Below are 20,458 nucleotides of genomic sequence, written 5' to 3' on the forward strand. Positions count from 1 at the left end.
AAACTTAATATACCAGACAAGTCTAATTTCTATGTGTAGGGTTGAAAACAGGAGATTAAAGACTGTAATCAAAAAGCAATAGAGCAAACAGTCAACAATATCTTGATTGGGGACGAAATACAAGAGCAGGCTAGTTCTGAAGCTGTGCGCGTGACCAGATGTCTTAGTCTTGAGAGCAGGGTCGAAGGGTCTCTTCTCCGAATTAGACATCAGAGAGGAATAAGTCTTAGATACTTGAATAACATTTATAAGCTTCCCGTGCCTGGGGAATGTATGGTGCTGCAGATTTACATTGCTCCTATAAAGGCAAGTGCCAAACGTCTGTCCTCTCACATCTTTTTAAGGAAGCTTAAACAGATGTCACAAGACCTGCGATTGCGGTCCTGATGAAGACATGCAATAGCGAGTGCATGCTGGTCATCTAAGTCAGTACTTCCTAACATTTTGACTTTCGATAATAATTACTGGAACCCAGGGACACCCAGTGAATCACTATTGAAAACAAGGACCCCCACTGAGTCATTATTTAAAGCTGGGGACCTAAGCCCAAGAATTTTCAAAGGTTTGCAAAACAATGCACAAAAACATGAGGATTCATCCAACAAATACACAAATTATGAAATGTTCTTTAATTCACATTTTCTTTTAAAAATGAAGTTAAAAAAATTATTTAAAAAAAAAATAAAATCAACATTTTAATGGGAAGGTTGGAGCGTTACTAAATTCAACTGAAATCACTGATCCATACGATATTCTTCTCAGCCATCACTGATGTTGCTGGATTACAGAACACAGTGGAAAAGCTGCCCAAATTCAAAAGAAAAGCCTTTCTTTACAAAAAGATAACTGGATCAAAGGATTCCCTACAGTGGTGTACGGTGAAAAATCTAGTTTGAGCCTCTGATGGGTAGTAGATAGCTGCCTATCCCTCAGACTGGCCAAAAAAAGGTAAAATAACAAGGTGGATAGGATGTGTGGTCTAAGGCCATTTTGTTAATACTTATCACTTCTGTACAGTGCTCTATTGCTTTGGAGCTTAGACCTAAATGCACCTTAATATGAACAGTAGACAAAAAGACTGAACCAAGTTAAGCTCATTATACATATTGTAGCTTGAATTAGCATGAACAAATACCCCAAAAGTTAAGAAGTAGTGAATCTAAGCTCAGAAATGCTGGTCATACTATATTGCATACTGAGAAACCCGATCACTGGACTTCTTGCAGCATCTAGTACTAAAGCAGCTTAGAAACCGCCTACTGTTGCAATCTGGCCCATTAAGCTGTCAATTGGTGCCAATGTCCTCTACCACACTGTGGACATACTGGGGAATTACCCCAATACACAGTGGGAAGCTTAACTCCTCCAGAAAACCCCAACAAAACTAAAATGTGTTTAGCACTGCGTTGAAAAAAGCAGGCATTACAGGTGATCGAAAACAAAATAAAAACAAAGAGCAGATGTTGGACTAGTCGTCTTATAACCTGAATCACTGAAGCACACTCATCTAGATGCCTTAAAGGGACAGAAAGCAATACAATAATATTAGCCTCAAAAAAGTTACACAACAGATCTGCTACTTCACCCTAATAAATGAAAGCGCTCTTGCATCATCATTCCAGATTCGGGATTTCCACAACAACATAGAAGAGAATGAGGTAATTGCTACCTTGGTATTCACTCTAACATTAAACTTGAAATTATATTTACAGCCTAATTTTGAAAAATAACTAATCATGCTAAAGAAAATGCACTTACCGTCGGTAACAATATTTCCAGTGAATAGATAATATTCCAGAAGATTACTTACTTTATGACTATCCTTCCAGGTGTCAGACTAGCTCAGGAAACATTTCTCCACCAATAGCTCTGCGGCGCCACTAGGTGGTGCAATGTAGCTTCAGCCGCATATCCACCAGCCTGACATACACTGAAGTATATTAGGCACCAACCAGCAAGCTGCGTCACTTCCTGATAGTTTTTCCATGCACCAAGAAGGTGTATAAAGGAACCAAGAAAGCATCAATGACTGCAAACAATAACCGCTTTAAACATATTTGCATACCTTGGGATCTTATTATTTGGAATGGCACTAATTCATCAGGGGACGAAGACCAGTGAATAATCTGCATAACGACGCATCAACCAAAAATAGTTACTAAAGGTAAATAACTTTTATATTGACTTCTATTCCCGCAGGTTTCTCACCGCATGGCACAATGAAATACCTCCCATGGAGGTGGGACGGAGTTGTGCCAGTTAACCAAAAAAAAAGTCGTGCAATCTGTGTGCTTTGACTTTGAGGCAGTAATGTTCAGCCAAAGTATGCAAGGATTGCCACACGGCAACCTGGAAGATGTCAGCCACCAGAACACTTCCCGTGAGAGTCGTAGAAGTACGCATGGCAATAGTGGAACGAGCACAGTTTCTGTTCTGTCTGGAGAAACCCACAAAGAGCCGATTATCTACTTTGTTCTGTTGAGTGTGGTCGATGTAATAAGACCATAAACACCTGGGGTCCAGTCTCTGCAACTGCTGCTCCTCCTCACCCCCCCCCAACTTGGTTGAACAAACTGTGAAAGACTGAAGTTCTACCCCCATGCCAGCTGAAGTTACAGCCACGAACAATACTGTGTCGAGTAAAACGGCAAACTCGCAAACGTGCATCAGGTCGAATAGGGATACCATTAGGCAAGTCACCACAAGATCCAAATTCCATTAAGCAACAATGAATGTTGTCGGAGCTAATTAGGTAGACATAGGTGTATATGCCTCCAGTGGTGGTCGGAAAAAAAAGATGACTGCTTAGAAAGGCACATGAAGGCAGACAGGCCAGCCAAATAGTATTTACCTGTAACCACTGGCATCCTCTCTTGTGCAAGAAAACCGAGGAAATCCAAAGATGTCAGGAAAGGTACGATTTAAAAGCGTGCAGGCCTTCCAGCTTGCATCCTCGAACAAATTTGTTTTAGTGACCTGCAGAAATGCATTTCATAGAGGGTCTTCCGGCAGCACAGTTGACCTCCACAACTTCAGCTAGAAGGAAAAAGTGGTTTTGCGGATACTGACCAATCTCATGTGTACAACCAGGCGCGCAACACCCATTGGCCTCAAAGGGCTTAACCTCCCCCACCCCACCCCCCGTCGTGTCTGTCAGCCCGTGATGAGACACTTCCCGGGCCCGCTCACAGCCGCACCCGAGCACTTCACAGGTCTTTAAAAGACCTTGTGCATGATAATGAGGCTTTGTTGTTGTTTCACCCCTTCTAAGAGCCCCTGCAGATCGACTCTGCCGATTGCCTAAAGATTCAGCCCCCCCCCCCGAAATTTGACTCTAGTTGCGCCTCTGTGTGCAACCACGGTTTTTGGTAATCCAGGCGGAGGGCCACTGATTGTGGGAGCAGAAGAGGGTCCCAAATGCTGAGTTTCAAAAGATGTACCATATCCTCCTTGCCCAATCCAGGTCAATCAGAATCAGCTGTGCTCAATCTTCCCACACCTTCCGCAAGATTTGACAGAAGCAGAGCAAGCGAAAACAGAGTAGGCCCGGACACCACCTGAAACTGTAGGTTTAGGTAAAACATTAATAGGGAAGTGCATTGCAAAAATAAATGAATAAGGATACTTCCTGCTCTGGGTTGTGCAGAAAGGATCTATGTATGAAAGCCTCACTTTGAAGATCACCTCTTTCACTCCTGGGTTTTTTTTCCACAGGGAGAAGAAACAGTGTTCTCACATGAAGGGAACCTGCAAGATGAGCTACTACCAGGCATATTCTCCATCGCTATGTCTACTGCAACATGCAAATCGCGTTTTACAACACGGTCCATGACCTCGGAACACCGTGTCTGCAGATATAATGGATGGTGGTGGTGTTAAAGGTGGCGGTGTCTGACAGAACCTGACTGGAGCTCTTCAAGATAGAAGAGAGAAATGCTTTCATGGTAAGGCAAACTACCCATAGACCTAGCACATTTACTTGCAGATTCTCCAACACGAACAAAAGTATGGCAACGGCATGTTTCCCAGATGGACACCCTTGCTCTCCAAGGTGGCTGTGACTAAGGCAGTCTGCATATGAAGGGAAAACCTACCACAAGGTTGGAGAGACTAATCCACCTACGCACCAGTTGCTCTTGATGCTGGAGCCACCGTTTTCTCAGGTACCACTGACTGGCCCTCATCTGTCATGTGGTAAGCGACAGTGGCAGGATAGATGAGGCCACAAAGATGTAAGACATGCAGAACCAGGAGCAGTGTGATTCAGAAACCTCTGCATAATTTCTTGAAGTCTTTACTTCATGAAGGTTGTGTCCAGTGCAGCTCCTATGAAGATTAACTTTTGTGGTGGGAGTGGAGTGGGACTTTTGGACGTTGAAATTAAATCCCAAATTGTGGAGTAAAGTCAATATGCACTGAAGGTTTTTCTCGACCAGTGCAGAGGATTCCACTTTTACCAGCTAGTCGTCCAAGTCTAGAAATACATGGTCTCCTTACCATTGCAGTCAAGCCATCACAATCACAAGCATTTTTTAAGACATGTTGCAGCTGTCAGCCCAAATATCAAGTCCATTTACTGATGATTGGGGCAGGGAGAATTGGAAGATAAAATGATAAAATGGTGTCTTGGAGATTTAGGGTTGACAACCCATCTCCCACATTCAGGCCCAGCATGACTTGGATTAGGGACACTAGTGTCAATATCTTGATCTTGCCCTGCTGAATAAACAAGTTTAGAAGGCAGAGATCCAGAATAGTTCTTAGACGTGCATCCTTTTTGGATTTCTAGAAATAAAGGACAACATCTTATGCCTCCGTCATCCAGAGGTATCAGGTCCGTGATCCCTTTATTCAGCAGGAAGAGGACTTCCACTTCAAAAATCGAAGCGCAAGTCAGAGAGCACATCCCAAAACGAAAGGACCATAGGTGGTGAAGATAGAGTGCCAGAGATTATGACTTTTCGGCCACAGAGTAGTTTTTTTCAAATATTTGGAGGTGCTGTGAAAGACTCGAGTTTAGGCTATTTGCCTGTAGAATGCTCAGACGGAATAAAGATGCTTCCATGCTGCTATGACATGTTCTAAATGTCCCTCATTAAATAAAAGCAAAGGCTCTGCCACTGATGAGGCCTGCAGGCTCTGTGTGAAAATGTTAAGAGTTTACCGCTACAGAAAGTCAATTTTAAGGCATCTGCTGCTTTTCTTACCGCAGTGGTACATGAAGAGGATTCCTCTGAAGAAACACCAGGGGGGAAGGGACGTCCCAGTCCAGTTTCATTTTGTGAATCAAGGTATAAATTAGGATCAGTATTATAAGGGGGTGGTGGGGTTGGTTAGTTATCCTCAGAGTTATCTTCTGTGAAGCCATAGTCCTTATCTGGCTTTGCAAGGCAGTGGAGCAGGAGCCATACAATTCATCTATCCAGGAGAATTTGAGCTCTATGAAGGAGTTTCATCCATGGTTCATGATGAAATCATGTCTTTAGGTCTTCTAGAGCTGAAGGAAGCTCCAAATGGGAGACAGGGTCTTACTAGGTTTCTACTTTTTCCTAGGTGCCACAGCCCATGGAGGTGCAATGTGGATATCCGAGCCACAGGAGTAACAAAGCCTCCAGGACTGTGCTCACATTTAGGGAGCCAGCCAGAATGTACTGGAGCTATCCTGAACAAGTACAGCACCATCAGCCAAAAGGATTCGACCTGTGCATGTAGGCAATGAAGCAGGAAACAGCTGTCTTATCTTTTTGAAATTGAAAGGCAGGATTTTCTCTGATGAGGGACAGTCAGTGTCAGGAATAGTGCTCAGACTCAAAACGGTCCCAAAAGCAGGACTGGTTCGTTGAGGAAATATGATTTTTCCTTCCTATGGCACTTTTTTGTATTTTTTTTATGGGACGACCTGCTCAGACATTGTTCCCAGAGGGGAGACTAACCTGAAGGAGATTGCTATGAAATCTCCCTTGAAGGTCTTAGCGTCCCACTGCTTATTGCTTTCGGAGTGCATGGAAGCGCAAGAATCACAGAACTGAACATTACATACAGTATGTCTAATGAATCTGGGAAAGACTTTCCTGCAGAGTTTTTTGAGAAGACATTTGGCCTAGTTGCTCTCAAAATGCTAAAGGATGTTTCTGGCGAATCATGGAGAGAACTTTGGATCTGTGTTAATATTTCATGGAAAAAAACATTGAAGGCAGCTTGCTAGGTGGCACCTAATATATTCGGATGTTTTTATTGTTGGTAAACAGAGTAGAGGTGGCAGTCACATGGCGCCTCTTCAGAGCGTTAAAAAGCTATTGCTGGGAAATGCGTTCTAGACCAGTATGATTGAGACATAGAAGGATAATCATAAGAGGAAGAACCTGTGGGAAGTGGAATCCATCACAAACTTCAACTTTAAATTAAGGCAAGAGTGGTAGAATTAGGACTATTTCTCAAAATAACTAGTCAGAGGAACTAACTTGGGGACCCCGAGTAATATGGAATACCCTCTGATGTCAGCCTAGTACAGTAGCTGTTCCCCTCACACAAAAACTGCGGAGTTAAATTCAGTCAAAATGAAAAAAGTGTTGGATGATACAAAACAAAGAAATAAAGCAATCCTAAGTGAGAGAAACTTTATAAAGTAAGCACCAAATTCAGCTATCTGCCCTGGCGTACTGCGGTTTAGTTATGGTATGCAACTGTGCCAACCCCACCCCTCAGGTGGAAGAGGGAGGTGAAGCACGACCCCAGGCTCCGGTCATCTTGAAGATTGGGAGCCCTGCCCAATCACAGCTAGGTTCCTGCCCCCTCCAACAGGAGAGGAGGGGACTAGGGGGTGTACCCACCACAGGAAAGGGACCTATTGTTCCCTGCCCTTGCCCTACCGGTAATGCCCCTAAATTCAGTATTTAGGGTCTCCCTGAACCTTTCTTCCTCAGATCCCGATACGAAAAGAAGAAAGAAGATCAAGAAGAAGAAGACCCGCCGTGCAGCTGCTAACAGGACGACACCCACTGACTTGGCCCCAGCCCTACCGGCCTGTCGACCCTGGAACCTGCTCCTGCTAAATCCCGGCGACTCCTGCAGACAGCAACCATGGACAACCCGGAGGACCTGCCTGCCTTGACCCTCTAACAGACTGGGATTCCCATGAGCAGAGGCTCTGCTCCAACAGTAACACCCCTGGTGCCAGCCAGGAACCGCAAATCCAGCCCACTCTGCACCTGCAAAGCTCGGCCTGTGCCCGAGTGATCCAAGACCATGAGGACGTCCCCCCGACGACAGGGACCCGAAGTCCAGTGCCCAAAGACCCTCCTCAACGACCCAGACACCTGCAGCCCCAGAACCCGGGCCCCCACCAACCGCGACCAGCCGAGGGTAAGATTCCCGACACCCAAAGACACCCCTGCACCCGGTGCCCCATGGCCCACTGTGCCCTCCTTTGGGGTACTCCCCTCTTCTCCAAGATCCCAAATTACCTATCGAAGTGGTGGTGGCACCTGAAGAATCTCCGTCCAAGAGTCTGCAGCCTTTGTTCCCTTTTTACCTTTTCCATTGAATAACATTGGGCGCCCGACGGCTCAAAAGCACCCTGCATCCAGGGGCGTAACACAGGCCCCCGCAGCCCCCGCGGTGCGGGGGGATCCCGACGCCCCAGGGGGCCCCTCTGCGGCCATGGAGCAGCTAGAAAGGCCCACAGTGTAAAGGGGGGCTAATGGTTGAGCAAAGCCTAGGGACACACACAGGCTGTATAAGGAGAGACAAAGTGCCATGAAGTTCGGAACTGGGGATGGGAGCCACGGCACGGGGAGGAGGAGCCCTATGTTACAACTTGGCCATGGCGTTGGAAGTGGGGAGTGGGGAAGTAAGGGCACGTCCTGTTGCCAGGGCGTGGAGAGTTACATTTTGTAGGGATTTGGGCGGGGAACCAACTGAGAGGTAGAGGCTGGCTGCAGAGCTCACTGGTTTGCGGGCGTCAGGTGCACCGGAATTATGGTGCTCGGCTGGCTGGCAGCACTATAGATCGCACCTTCAGCCAGGCCGCCTGTTGCAGTGGGGCTAAAATATCTATGGCTGCCGCTGCCCCATGCCAGTAAATAATTATTTCCGAGCCGGAGGGCCGGTCGAGGGATCGTGCTGGAGCCTGTGTCTGACGGGAGGTACAGGCAGAGTGAGGCTGCTTCTCATCGCAGCTGTACAGGTCTCTGCAGTACTAATGGGCCCCTTTTCTGTCTTGGTATACAGACTCGAGCCTTTAAAAAAATGGAGTAAAGTCGAGACAACACCCTCAGAGAAGCAAAGAGCAAGACCACTAATGTCAGTCATGCGCAACAATTAAAAGTGCGCAGTAAGTCGTGACCAGTAAACAAAGACCGGAGCAGGTGCCTCTGTGGAAGGAAGGTAAGCCCAAGCGGGTAGTGTACAGAGCGTTGCTGGGATTTTTGGAACAGCAACTTACACTGCGCAAGCTAAGGCTGAGTGAGAGCAGGTGCGTAGCTGTTTGCCAAAAATGTTTTCATTTTTCATGACGGATATATTTAAAGGCAAGGTGACATTTTTCACAACTGTGTGAAAATGGCGCTACATCTGTATTTGCAAGCCGGCCTCTATCAAGTAAAATGACTCACAATTAATGTTTTCAGATCAAAACAGTGCAACCTGGTGCGAGAGGGGGAGAGGGATAATGACAGAGAGGAGAGGGCTAGAGAGTGAGCGCATGAGAGAGGAGAGGGATAAAAAGAGACAGACAGGAGAGGGAAAAAGGATAGAGAGGTATAAAAAGAGACAAAGAGGGGAGATGGATAAAACAATAGAGAGGAGAGGGATAAAAAGAGACAGAGAGGGAGAGGGATAAAAGATAGAGAGGAGAGGGATAAAAAGAGACAGAGAGGGAGAGGGATAAAAGATAGAGAGGAGAGGGATAAAAGGATAGAGAGAAGAGGGATAGAGAGAGAGCGTGCGAGAGGGGGAAGGGATAATGACAGAGGAGAGGGACAGAGAGCAAGCGCGTGAGAGGAGAAGGATAAAAGAATAGGAGAGGGATGAAAGGAAAGAGAGGGGAGGGATAGAGAGAGCGTGCGAGAGGGATAAAGACAGAGGAGAGGGCTAGAGAGTGAGTGTGTGAAAGAGGCGAGGGATAAAAAGACAGAGACAGGGGAGGGATAAAAGGATAGAGAGGAGAGGGATAGAGAGAGAGCGCGTGCGAGAGGGGGTGAGTGATAAAAAGAGACCGGAGAGGGATAAAAAGATAGAGAGGAGAGGGATAGAGAGAGAGAGAGAGAGAGAGAGAGAGAGAGAGAGAGGAGAGAGGGATAGAGAGAGAGGAGAGGGATAAAAGGATAGAGAGGAGAGGGATAAAAGGATAGAGAGAGAGCGTGCGAGAGGGGGAAAGGGATAATGACAGAGGAGAGGGATAGAGAGCAAGTGCGTGAGAGGAGAGGGATAAAAGGATAGAGAGGAGAGGGATAGAGAGAGTGTGTGTGAGGGGGGAAGGGATAATGACAGAGGAGAGGGATAGAGAGCGAGCGCGTGAGAGAGAGGAGAGGGATAGAGAGCGTGCGAGAGGGGGGAGAGGGATAAAGACAGATGAGAGGGATAGAGAGCGAGTGCGTGAGAGGCAAGGGATAAAAAGAGACAGAAAGACAGAAGAGGGATAAAAGGATAGAGAGGAGAGGAATAGAGAGAGAGTGTGCGAGAGGGGGAGAGGGATAAAAAACAGGAGGGATAAAAGGATATCGAGGAGAGGGATAATGACAGAGGGGGGGCTAGAGAGTGAGCGCATGAGAGAGGAGAGGGATAAAAAGATAGAGAGGTATAAAAAGAGACAGAGAGGGGAGATGGATAAAACGATAGAGAGGAGAGGGATAAAAAGAGAGGGAGAGGGATAAAAGATAGAGAGGAGAAGGATAGAGAGAGCGTGCGAGAGGGGGAAAGGGATAATGACAGGGGAGAGGGATAGAGAGCGAGTGCGTGAGAGAGGAGAGGGATAGAGAGAGCGTGCGAGAGGGGGGAGAGGGATAAAGACAGAGGAGAGGGATAGAGAGCGAGTGCGTGAGAGATAGGAGAGGGATAGAGAGAGGGGAGAGGGATAAAAGGATAGAGAGGAGAGGGAAAGAGCGTGCATTCTATTTATATTTTCTGTTCGAAGTATACACAGATAAGTGCTGAAAATACAGCTTGAAGTGGCTGCTTATTTTTGTCGGTGTGGCAAAGTGGTAGGTGGTGGGCCAGGCCACTGGGGGGGCCCCCTCATTGTGCTTTGCAGGGGGGCCCCCTCAAGTTTCGTTACGCCACTGCCTGCATCCAGCCGCCCGAGTGCCACTGGAAGTGCAACTACTACCCTACTCTACTTCCCTACTTGCCCGGAGTAAGTGACCAGGAGTTCAGCTCCCACAGCCGCGTGGCCTGCTTGATTGCAGCCACCAACCGAAGGCCCCCTCCCCTCCATTGGATAACATTGGGCCTAACTACCTCTGAACCCAGCTGCCCCTGTGCCGCTGAGGGTGTACCAACTGTACCTACCTGACCCTGGGGGACCCCTGAGTCTATGCCCAGAACCTTAACTTCACCAGTCGAGTACTCACCTGGAAACCGATAACTCACTACCTGCCATAGGATAACATTGACTGGTTTGACTCGAAAAATCTTTTGAAGTTTTGAAACTCTAAAATATTCCTATAATATCAGCCGAATACCGAATTCCGAAGTACTCGCCTGTGATCAGGAGAGAAGCCAGTACAGTACCTTTTAGCCCAGTACTGAACCACAAAAGTAATCCTAACCGGGTTTACTAGTAACCTGAATTTTCTCCATAGGAATCCATTGTCTGCTTTTGTGTGAAATTTCTTCTAAGTGTCTACTTTTGAAAACTTGAACTATTCCTTAAATATCGTTACAACTACTGAAACGTAATTACTTACCTGTCTTAAGTAGAGATCCCAGTGCTGGACCTAGGAGCCCAGTACTGGATCACAAAAGTAACGAGAACATACTTTACCTGTAACCTGAATTTTCTCCCATTGGATAACATTGCTAGATTTTCACTGAAAAGTTTTTTAAGTGTGAACTTTTAAAATACCTTTATATTCCTTAAAAATCATTGCAATAACCAAAATGTTTTTACTAAACTGTTTTCAGCTTAGTCCTCATGACTGAATCTAGGATCCAGTCCTGGAATTACAAAAGTAATCTGCAAAGTGATCAACTGTATTTTTGTAGAAAAACCCATTGTGCTCAATGTTAAATTGTGTTTAGAAGTGTGTTGCCTACTGCAACTCCTGTACCTGTTGTGTTCACAAAGTTATTTCCTTTCTGAAAAGTAGTTACCTGAGATCACTCATAATTGAGAAAAGTATATTTTGATACCTGTTGGTTCTAAAAATAAAACAACTATATTTTTGGATATAAAAACAATTGGCCTGGAGCTCAGTCCTTGAGTGTGTGAAATATTTTGCTGACTGAGTGTGTACAACAAAAGCTTTACACTGTCCTCTGGTACTGCCTTCCTGCTCGACCAAGCTACCACTTTTGAGCGTAAGGTCAGACCTGACTTTAACCTCGGTTATACCTCTGGGGTTTGTGGTCCCTATACACACTGTACCTTACTTTGGTCCAGTATATATAGAGCCACTTTCTCACAGAGGGTCTCCTAAGAAATGAGGAATTCATTAGTTTCCCCCCAGGCATTCAGTCTACGTTCAGCAGATGAAATCAGTTTGAAAATAAAAACATCTGTGGAATCTCCCATTTCCGATGGGGTTAGTTAAATGCTCCTACCAGCCTCAGTGGAATTAAGAGACTACTTGTAATGAGGGCCTAAGCTATAAGGCAGGCATCAACCAGGAACCACTGTAAGGTGAATGCCATTTACAGGTACGGACCTAATGTACCCGTAGCTGTTTTTTACTTTAAAACACCTACAATCCATAAATGGGCCGTTATTGTGCACATGAGTATGAAGGGGAAACTACAAGGCTCCAAAATTGTGTTCCACGAGTTCATAGGCAACATGCTCCAGCTGAAATTTTGGCTGACACATTGACAGAAGAAAAATGAATTTATCATGAGAGGAAGTGCATGCAAATGAAAAGAAATTATTAGTTAACTACTGAATTGAGTTTTAAGAGGGTAGAAAATCTTTTTAAAAGTGTGTTTCATGTTAGCGTAAAGGAAGTAAAATGGTAAAGCAGTATATAACTTGCACACAGAAGTGGCACTTCATTGGGAAAAGTCTCACCTTAAGGCAACAGAATATGCAGATTCCACAGGAAGCGTGTATGGCATAATCATATACGATGCCACACGCATAGGCAAAAGGTTAGTGAGCTGACCATAGAGTCCACCCTGTTCTTCGCATGCTTCCTGTAAAGCTGAAGCATAAAAAAAATAGACTTTAGCGCATTTACTCGTGTCAATAATTTATTTTATACTGCTTTGTGCAAAGAACCTACTGTAGAGATTTGCTCTGCTCATGAACTTGCAAGTCACTTTTCTGTTCAATTACATGTCTGTATATGAACTCTTCTTTCGGAGTTCATTTATGAACAAGCACTGTAAAGCACATACAGCATACCCACCTACCCCTACACCATCTTTACAGTGTTATCAAGAAGCACAATTAAATATAAAAAAGAGAATTGTTTGCGATTGTGTGATTGCGAAGGCTATACTGAAATTCTCAGAAAAAGATCTGTCCAAAAAAAACACATCGACTCCTAAAAATGATGGGCATATGCTTGCAATTCAGAAATGAAATGGAACATACCAGAAAACAGCCTTCTTACCATGGTATTGTACATAGTGTATCATTGTTTAAAAGTTCCAACAAAGATGATACATTTAGAAGCAAGTTATTCACCATTTTGGAGCAAAAATATCTTTCCATGATGGCAACCCATAAGCATTGCACTGGGTGGCTATCTTTGAATTCTAAAGTTCATAATGTATCACCATTGTCCCGATCCAAGGTGGCCAACATGATGTTTCACAAAATGGTGTCCATCTTGCAACTGTAAAAACAACAAGCATTTGCAATGCAATAGGTCTCGCATTGGTGAAATTTAGAGGTACTGGCGATGTAAATAGCAAGGTTTCCTACCTATGTTTTTTCCTGCGGTGTAGTGGTTGTGGGCATGCATGAGCTGTTTGAGGTTTACAATCAGCAGGTTTGAAAACTTCCAAACAGAAAGCAAGCTAATAAAGTGGATGGATCAGGAGGCAGAAAGTGAAACCAAAAAACCTGGTTTAATCACAGCTTTCGATCTTAAGTAAATTGTGTGATATGAGGCAAATATTTTATTTTACTGATAACACCCAAACCTGGCTGCAGCAGGAGCTACACAGGTGGCACTTGTAGAGCGGGTGAGGTGGTTACTCCTCTAACTAAAGACCGACTGCAAACACTCGCATCCCTCAAAATGAGAGCTAGTTCTATAAAGAATAATAAAGACACCGCTTTTGTCAAGGGGATGGGAAAGAAACAGAACAGTGGCAGCTGGTGAATTTTCTAAGTGGTGAGGCGAAAACATGCATCATGAATTGCACTGAGCAAGGAAACATGAGCCGGTCTATCTCTCCCATTTTGGAGTAGAGGCTTCTGGCATTTATCTGCACAGTAGCACCAGTGGCAAATCATAATATACGCCTAACTGCAAATGTGTTTCAACTGCACCAAATTTCTCTCTTCTGCAGATGCTTCTCCTTAGGAACGCTATTTTGCCTTGGTGGCCTCGTTTGCATTATAGAATACTGTGTACATTTATACAGTTTACCCTTCAGCCTATTGGCTAAAAGCTCAGCGAAAACTGCACTGGTTTCTGTGACAGGCGAGACCCAGGAACACCAGACTCTGGAGCCTGGGTACCGGAGAGACGAAAAAACACAACTTGACAATGTTTCATATCTGATCTGGTAGACAAAGCAACCAGCATTGGCACAGGGAGACTGTGCAGTGAGATTTGTTAGGAGCCATGCCAGAGAGTCACTGTGTACAAAGCCATGTCAGTTGAGAGTGTAACATCGCGGAGAGCCTTCGAGCCCAAAAGGTAGTCTAATCTGGCATATGTTGTGCATGTTAGAGTAATATGCAAATTCTTGTGATCGAGGGTGGTGTTGCCTCCACAAGTCTGCAAGTCCTAGGTCCTGTAGTCTAGTAAGCCCCGAAGGCGAAAGTGCGCCAACCTGGCTTGTGCGCTGTGCTGATCTATCTAAGTCATTGTCGAACACCAAGTTAAGATCTCCCCCAGCAGTATGTGACGCTCCCGAGTTGCCGTAGCTTCAGTGAGAGTTTTATGTAAGAAATATTCCTGACCCTCATTAGGGGCGTAGATAGACCCCCACGGTCAGAGAATGGCCTCCGATGGTAAATTGGTATGTAAGAAGTCTGCCCTTTATCTCAACCCCTTTCTGCACCGCCTTCCCCCGGAAAGCCCTTGATACCAGAATAGCCACCCCTGAGGTTTTGGAAGGCTTGGAGGAAAAGAATTGCATCGGGAAGGCACAGGACCTAAGTCGGTGGTAGTCCTTGGGGAGCAGGTGCGTCTCTTGAAGGAGGCAGATGTCCGCCCCATACTCTCTAAATAGGAAAGAAGTGCCCTGTGTTTAATTGGGTTATTGAGTCCTTCCACGTTAAAAGTGAGAATCTTGACTGAAGATGGTGGTATCTAGTACCTTAAAAGGGGGGGGGGAGGGAGCAGCACTGCTCATGCGCATCTGGAAAGCAAGTGACCAGGATAAGCCCAGACGGGCGGCCCTCAATGCCAGCGCAAGTACGTGGAAGTGATAGCACCTCAATGACCATGGCTCCCCAGGGAAAAGGGACAGAGAAAGAGAGGAAGGAAAGAAAAGGATAGAACAGAGACCCACCAAAAACAGAACACAAAAACTAGGGCTCTGGAAGTGGCCAAAAAAAGTCTTTAGTTCAGGCATTAGTCCGTCATCCAAGGATGAACAGAGAAGACGTCTATGGGGTTGTCTAGTGACCAATGGTAACCCCAACCCCCTCTTCCCCAAAACCCTGAGCGGCAATGAAAGGATACAACATGTTAGCCAGGCTCAGTCATATAGTTGATGTCTTGGCCAAAGCTTCTGGCAAGGCTTCAAGGGCGGCCTGTTGCTCCTTCTTAACCACCAGTGGATCTGGTCGCTTAATACGGCGGCGGCGGTGCTGCTGCCTACATTTTAGTCGGCCATCGTTTGACTCATGGTTGAGTGCTCCTCCTCGTCTGCCTCCTCCGGGATGGTGTTTCCCAACAATTTGCTTGCTTCGGACAGGGAGCAGAGCTGGTACAACCTGCCGTCATGTCGGAATACGAGGCGGAACGGGTGCTCCCAGGAATAGGCGATACTGCATTGGTGCAGAACTTCTGTGATGGGCCGGAAGGTTCTACGTTTTTGGAGCGTAATGGCAGCAAGATCCTGTTAAAAGACAGTCTATTGGTTGCGGGAGGTGATCTGTTGAAGCGACCTAGCTTTGCAAAAAATGTCTTCCTTGGTGTGGAAGTCCTGGTCGCAGACCAGAATGTCTGCCGGAGGTGCAGTCGCTGCTTGAGGACCCACCCGGTGTGCCCGGTCCAGCGTTAGATCAGGGTCCGGTGGGTTGCCCAGGATATGGTTGAAAAGTTCATTCACATATTTAAAGATGTCACCGGCTTATTCATTTGTGCTCACTCCTCGGATTATAATGTTGTGGCGGCGGGAGCGGTTTTCAAGGTCCTCCAGGTAGGATTGAACATGCACTTGCTGCTCGTGTATTTTGAGTACCTCCTGTTGCATGATGGCTATTTCGGTGTCCTGAGGATCTCCCCTATCTCCAGGGATGCCACTCTTTCTCCTATGTCGTCGACATCTTTGCAAAGGTCTTTGATTTTCGCTGTTAGATCACGCTTCACAGTCTGGAGGTCATCCCGCAGGGCAGCGAACAGGGACTCCAGAACGGCCTGCGTCACTGGCACTTCCGTAGAGGTGGCCATCTGTACTGCTTCATCCAGCCTTCCGGAATCCGTGGACCCCCCTGCTCTGTGCTCGGGAAAAGAGATCCTTGAGTGATTTTTCTCTCATGGCGGATTTGTCTTTCCTGCCCCGGTGGATGTCATGCTGCGTTCCTCCTACTTTACCGGCTCCAGCCATCACAAATTGGGCCACACAACTAACCACTACAGCACAGTGTCTCCCGATTCAATAGGCCGCTTCGTATTACAGGGCCACTTGCGTGCGTACCAGCTCGGCCCTGCTCCTAGTGCGTGGCACTGCAGGGCGTCAGTCAACAGGCTGTTGGGCTCCTAATAGCGCTCCAGGGCATCCCGGCCATCCAGGCTCAGCAACGGCAGGACCCCACGCTGCAGGTACCAGAGGGAGGTGGGGAAGCAAGTCTAGTGGCCTGTCCCTGCGCACGATCCCCTCCGGCTTGAGAGCGATGCTGCACAGAGGGGGGAACCAGACCAAGCATTCGCAGGGGCAGGGGCAGGGCCCCGTCAAAAGCTTCACACTAAACTCTGAGGGCCCAACGACAGAAGATGACAAAGCAACTGCGTCAACACTCGGCCGCCGTCTGCCCCCAAAGTCCAGCAGCAGGGGCTGGCTCAGTTATGGCCCAGAAAGTGGATCTGGCAAGGACCCTCTCCGCAGGCACAGTACAGGGCGTGTCGCCAGAGGCCCGATCTTCAGGCACGTGCTCCGCAAGGCCCGGTTTGGCCTAGTCCTGCCTGGGCCCTCCCGGGGTAGCTCCGGGGAATCACAGCTGCAGCGGGTAGAGGGAGCGTAAAGCAACTCACCGCAGCAGCCCCCGGGTTCGCTCCATCGAGCCGAAGGCAGAGATGCATTCCGATAGCATGCCTTGTTCGCCGTCCACATCCAGGCTCGTGTGTGAGCGCTCTGTGCGCAACAGGTCCACCCCGGCGGCCGCAGCTCCTTGCAAGATGGCGCCCTTTGCTCCGTATCCACCCACCGCCATCAGCGCTCGGCGGTCTGCAGTGTCGGAAGGGACTCCCGACTTCAATCGGCAGCCCCTGTCAGGCAACGGCTTCTCACTGTCACGGACGCAAGTTCTCAGCTCTCCAGCAGCGGCCGCGTCACCGTCCGCTGCACGCCTCCACCTCGCTGCCCAGGCCTGCCATGGAACCGGAGGCGTGAAGCACAGATGCGGGAGCCTCGAGGTTGCATCCGGTGAGTCACCCTGTGTGCCGGGGTGCTAGGGTCTCCAGGTCAGCCGCCCCCTGTGCAATTCAAAGCCAGAGCTAGTGCTGTAAACCGGTAGGCGGGGAGAGAAGACACAACACATCTCAGCTCTCCACCATCTTGGCCACGCCCCCCAAATATGACTTTAAGGCGGTAAAAACAGTTCTGTCCATAGAAAACTATGGATGTGTCACTTTTAGCCCAATAATCGCAAGCAAAACAGGCGCAGGGAAGGTGATGTGTTGGTTCCTTATGGGCAGGAAAGTTAATGCCTTGGTTCCTTGCTCCAGGGGAGGGGATGTGTTGGTTCCTTACTACCACGCTGGGGAGGTGAGGAGTCTGTTTCTTACTGTGCGGGGAGGTGATGCGTTGGTTTCTTACTGCAACCCCAGCACTGATGTACATTTGATGGAAATCCGGACAAGCTGGAGGTTGATGCGGCGGTGGTCACACAGAAGCTGCACCGATTTCTTCAGGCACGGGCACACAATGTGTTGTTTCTTTTAGTTGCGCAGCAGGGCCTGCATCGGATTCAGTGATGTCTGACTTCAGAGATTGTGTACAAGACTCAGCATGCGGCGGTCGGTTTTTCAGGCAAGAGGGTGAGTGTCGGAAATTACTCCCACACGGCAATGCTGTGTTGAAATAAACAGCCGCTTGCAGAGCAAAGCATTGATTTTCAGGCTTTCACAGCTTCCAGTAGCAGGAACAACCACCAGGGGCCCAGAACTGGAATTGGCACCACCCAGCAGGTCAGAACTCCCAGCAGTGGAGTTCCAGGAAGCTGTTGCTGAAGTTTTTGTGTGTCTGAGACTTCAAAATAGGAGGCAAGAACACAAAAGCCTTGGAGATTCTTCAAGCAGGCTTCACAGCAAAGTCCAGTCTTTGTCCCCTCCTTGACAGAAGCAGCAACTGCAGGCCAAACCAGAAAAGCAACACACAGAAAAGGGGTAGTACTCCTCCTTACTGTTCAGCTCTTCTTCCTTGGTAGAGGTTCCTCTTGATTCCAGAAGTGGAAGTTTACCTGCTTGTGTGTGTGCTTATCAGAACCGGCACTTGTGGGGAAATCTTGCTGCCCTCTCGCTGCTCCTGACACCACCCTGAGGCCTTAGCCAATCGGCCGTAAGGTGGGAGGAGTTTGAGGCGGAGCCTAGGCCAGGAAGGGCAGAAAACTCACCGCAGTGCGAAGCACAGGCGATTTTAGGCTTGCCATCACGCAGACGGGTTGGCGCCCGTGTTTATGCTTTTTAAAACTGAATTTTAAAATATTGGAAACTGAATTTGTGTTACCTGCTTGTGTGTGTGCTTATCAGAACCGGCACTTGTGGGTAAATCTTGCTGCCCTCTCGCTGCTCCTGACACCACCCTGAGGCCTTAGCCAATCGGCCATAAGGTGGGAGGAGTTTGAGGCGGAGCCTAGGCCAGGAAGGACAGAAAACTCACCGCAGCGCGAAGCACAGGCGATTTTAGGCTTGCCGTCACGCTGACGGGTTGGCGCCCGTGTTTATGTTTTTAAAACTGATTTTTAAAATATTGGAAACTGAATTTGTGTTACCTGCTTGTGTGTGTGCTTATCAGAACCGGCACTTGTGGGGAAATCTTGCTGCCCTCTCGCTGCTCCTGACACCACCCTGAGGCCTTAGCCAATCGGCCGTAAGGGGGAGGAGTTTGAGGCGGAGCCTAAGTTCAAATAGCGACAATGCCGCGGGAGCGCAGTGGACGCGCGCAGCGGGCGCGCCAAAGGCAAGCCCGTCTGCGCCCGTCCGCGCCCCGACGAGCCCAGGAGCCAGGCTTTCTGGACCTTTAATTAAATGTACTTCAGATGAACTCAGGTCCCTTTCTAAGATAAACCCTCCTCTTAAGACGGCTATTAACAACCGCCTCAAAGCTAATGCTATCTTCCATACACATAGTTCCCCCCCTGTCCTACCTTGTACATCTTAGCATCCACAGGGGTCTGTACCTGTCACTTTGAACCCTCCTGCTCTTAGCATTGCGCATCTGAACACGCGGTCTCTCGTCAAGCACCAGCTTGACATCTTTCTATTACTCTCTACAGTTAAGCCAGATATACTTTTACTTACGGAAACAATTTAGTTAAATTAGACTCCAGCTCTGGCGCTCTTATCTTTGTCCTACTTTATAGGCCTCCCCAGCCCATGCCCAACTTTCCCACCTCTTTATGCGAACAGCTAGCTAATCTAGCCATGAATTTTACGAATATCCTATTCATAGGCGATCTGAATCACTGGCTTAACGATCCCTCGGGAGGACCCCACGCCATAGATCTTCTTGATACGTTTCTGAACCTAAACTTTGTTCAACATATCTACTCTGCTACTCATATTAAGGGCCATGCCCTGGACAAGTCTGGTCTACCAATCTCTCCCTGACAGACCTCAGTATCTCTCCGTGTATATAGTCGGATCATTATTTAATACAATTTAATATCACCATGCCTTCAATGCTCAAGAACATCTCTTTAGGTGGCGGATTCATCAGAAAGTGGAGGGCTTTAGACCCTCAAGCCTTCTTAGACACACTGACTAGTACAGTACCCCCTCTTAATGTAGATGTCAATGCCATGGACTCTAACATCTCTTCCTGGCTACTGTCGGCCAGTAACGTCCATGCCCCACTAAGATTACCCGTACCCGTCACTCAGACTCCCAACGATGGTTCTCTGTTGAATTAAAGGAACAGAAACTTGAGCTCCGCCAAAAGGAAAGGAGATAGAGATCATTCTACTCTCAGGAAGATAAACTCCAGTACTCCCTGGCTCGTAAAGAGTACAAAATTGCTATCCAGGGAGCCAAAGCCGCTTATTTCTCACAGAGAATATTAGATTCCCAGAATAAGTCGAAGGAAATCTTCTTGATAGTCAATGATCTCTACAACCCCGAAAGGATCCTCCCAAAACAAACTCCTACTCAAGATACCTGTGACTCCCTCAACAATTTCTTCTTACAGAAGATTGTGTCTATTAAAGGTAGCATTCCCACTACAACAGTCAATGACCTAAAGGCTAATTTGGTAATTAATACCTCTACCTTAGAAAATTTTCCTCTTATCAGCCCCTCAACGCTCTTGGATCTACTGACTCGCATTAAATCAGGCTCCCCTAATGATTGCTGCCCCCCCTACATCATGAGGGATGTCCTCTCTCACTTACCACACAGCGTGTTACCTCTCCTTAACCATTCATTGTCACAAGGCTGAGTTCCTTCCGCCTTCAAAAATGCCATAATTGTTCCCCTACTTAAAAAACCAGGTGCTGACCCCACAAATCTTATTAATTACC

At 47.3% G+C, this 20,458-nt stretch overlaps 1 protein-coding gene across 1 annotated transcript in view; it reads right to left on the reverse strand.

The window, feature by feature from the left end:
* The window catches only part of LOC144811522 (patatin-like phospholipase domain-containing protein 2), a 245,088-nt gene that overhangs the window by 84,536 nt on the left and 140,094 nt on the right, over positions 1–20,458 (reverse strand). The window contains exon 7 of the mRNA XM_078673863.1: positions 12,221–12,353. Coding sequence (XP_078529989.1) covers positions 12,221–12,353 — 133 coding nt within the window. The remainder of the gene's footprint in view (positions 1–12,220; positions 12,354–20,458) is intronic.

Source organism: Lissotriton helveticus, chromosome 1_1 (genome assembly GCF_964261635.1).
Source record: "Lissotriton helveticus chromosome 1_1, aLisHel1.1, whole genome shotgun sequence".
Classification (NCBI taxonomy): domain Eukaryota; kingdom Metazoa; phylum Chordata; class Amphibia; order Caudata; family Salamandridae; genus Lissotriton; species Lissotriton helveticus.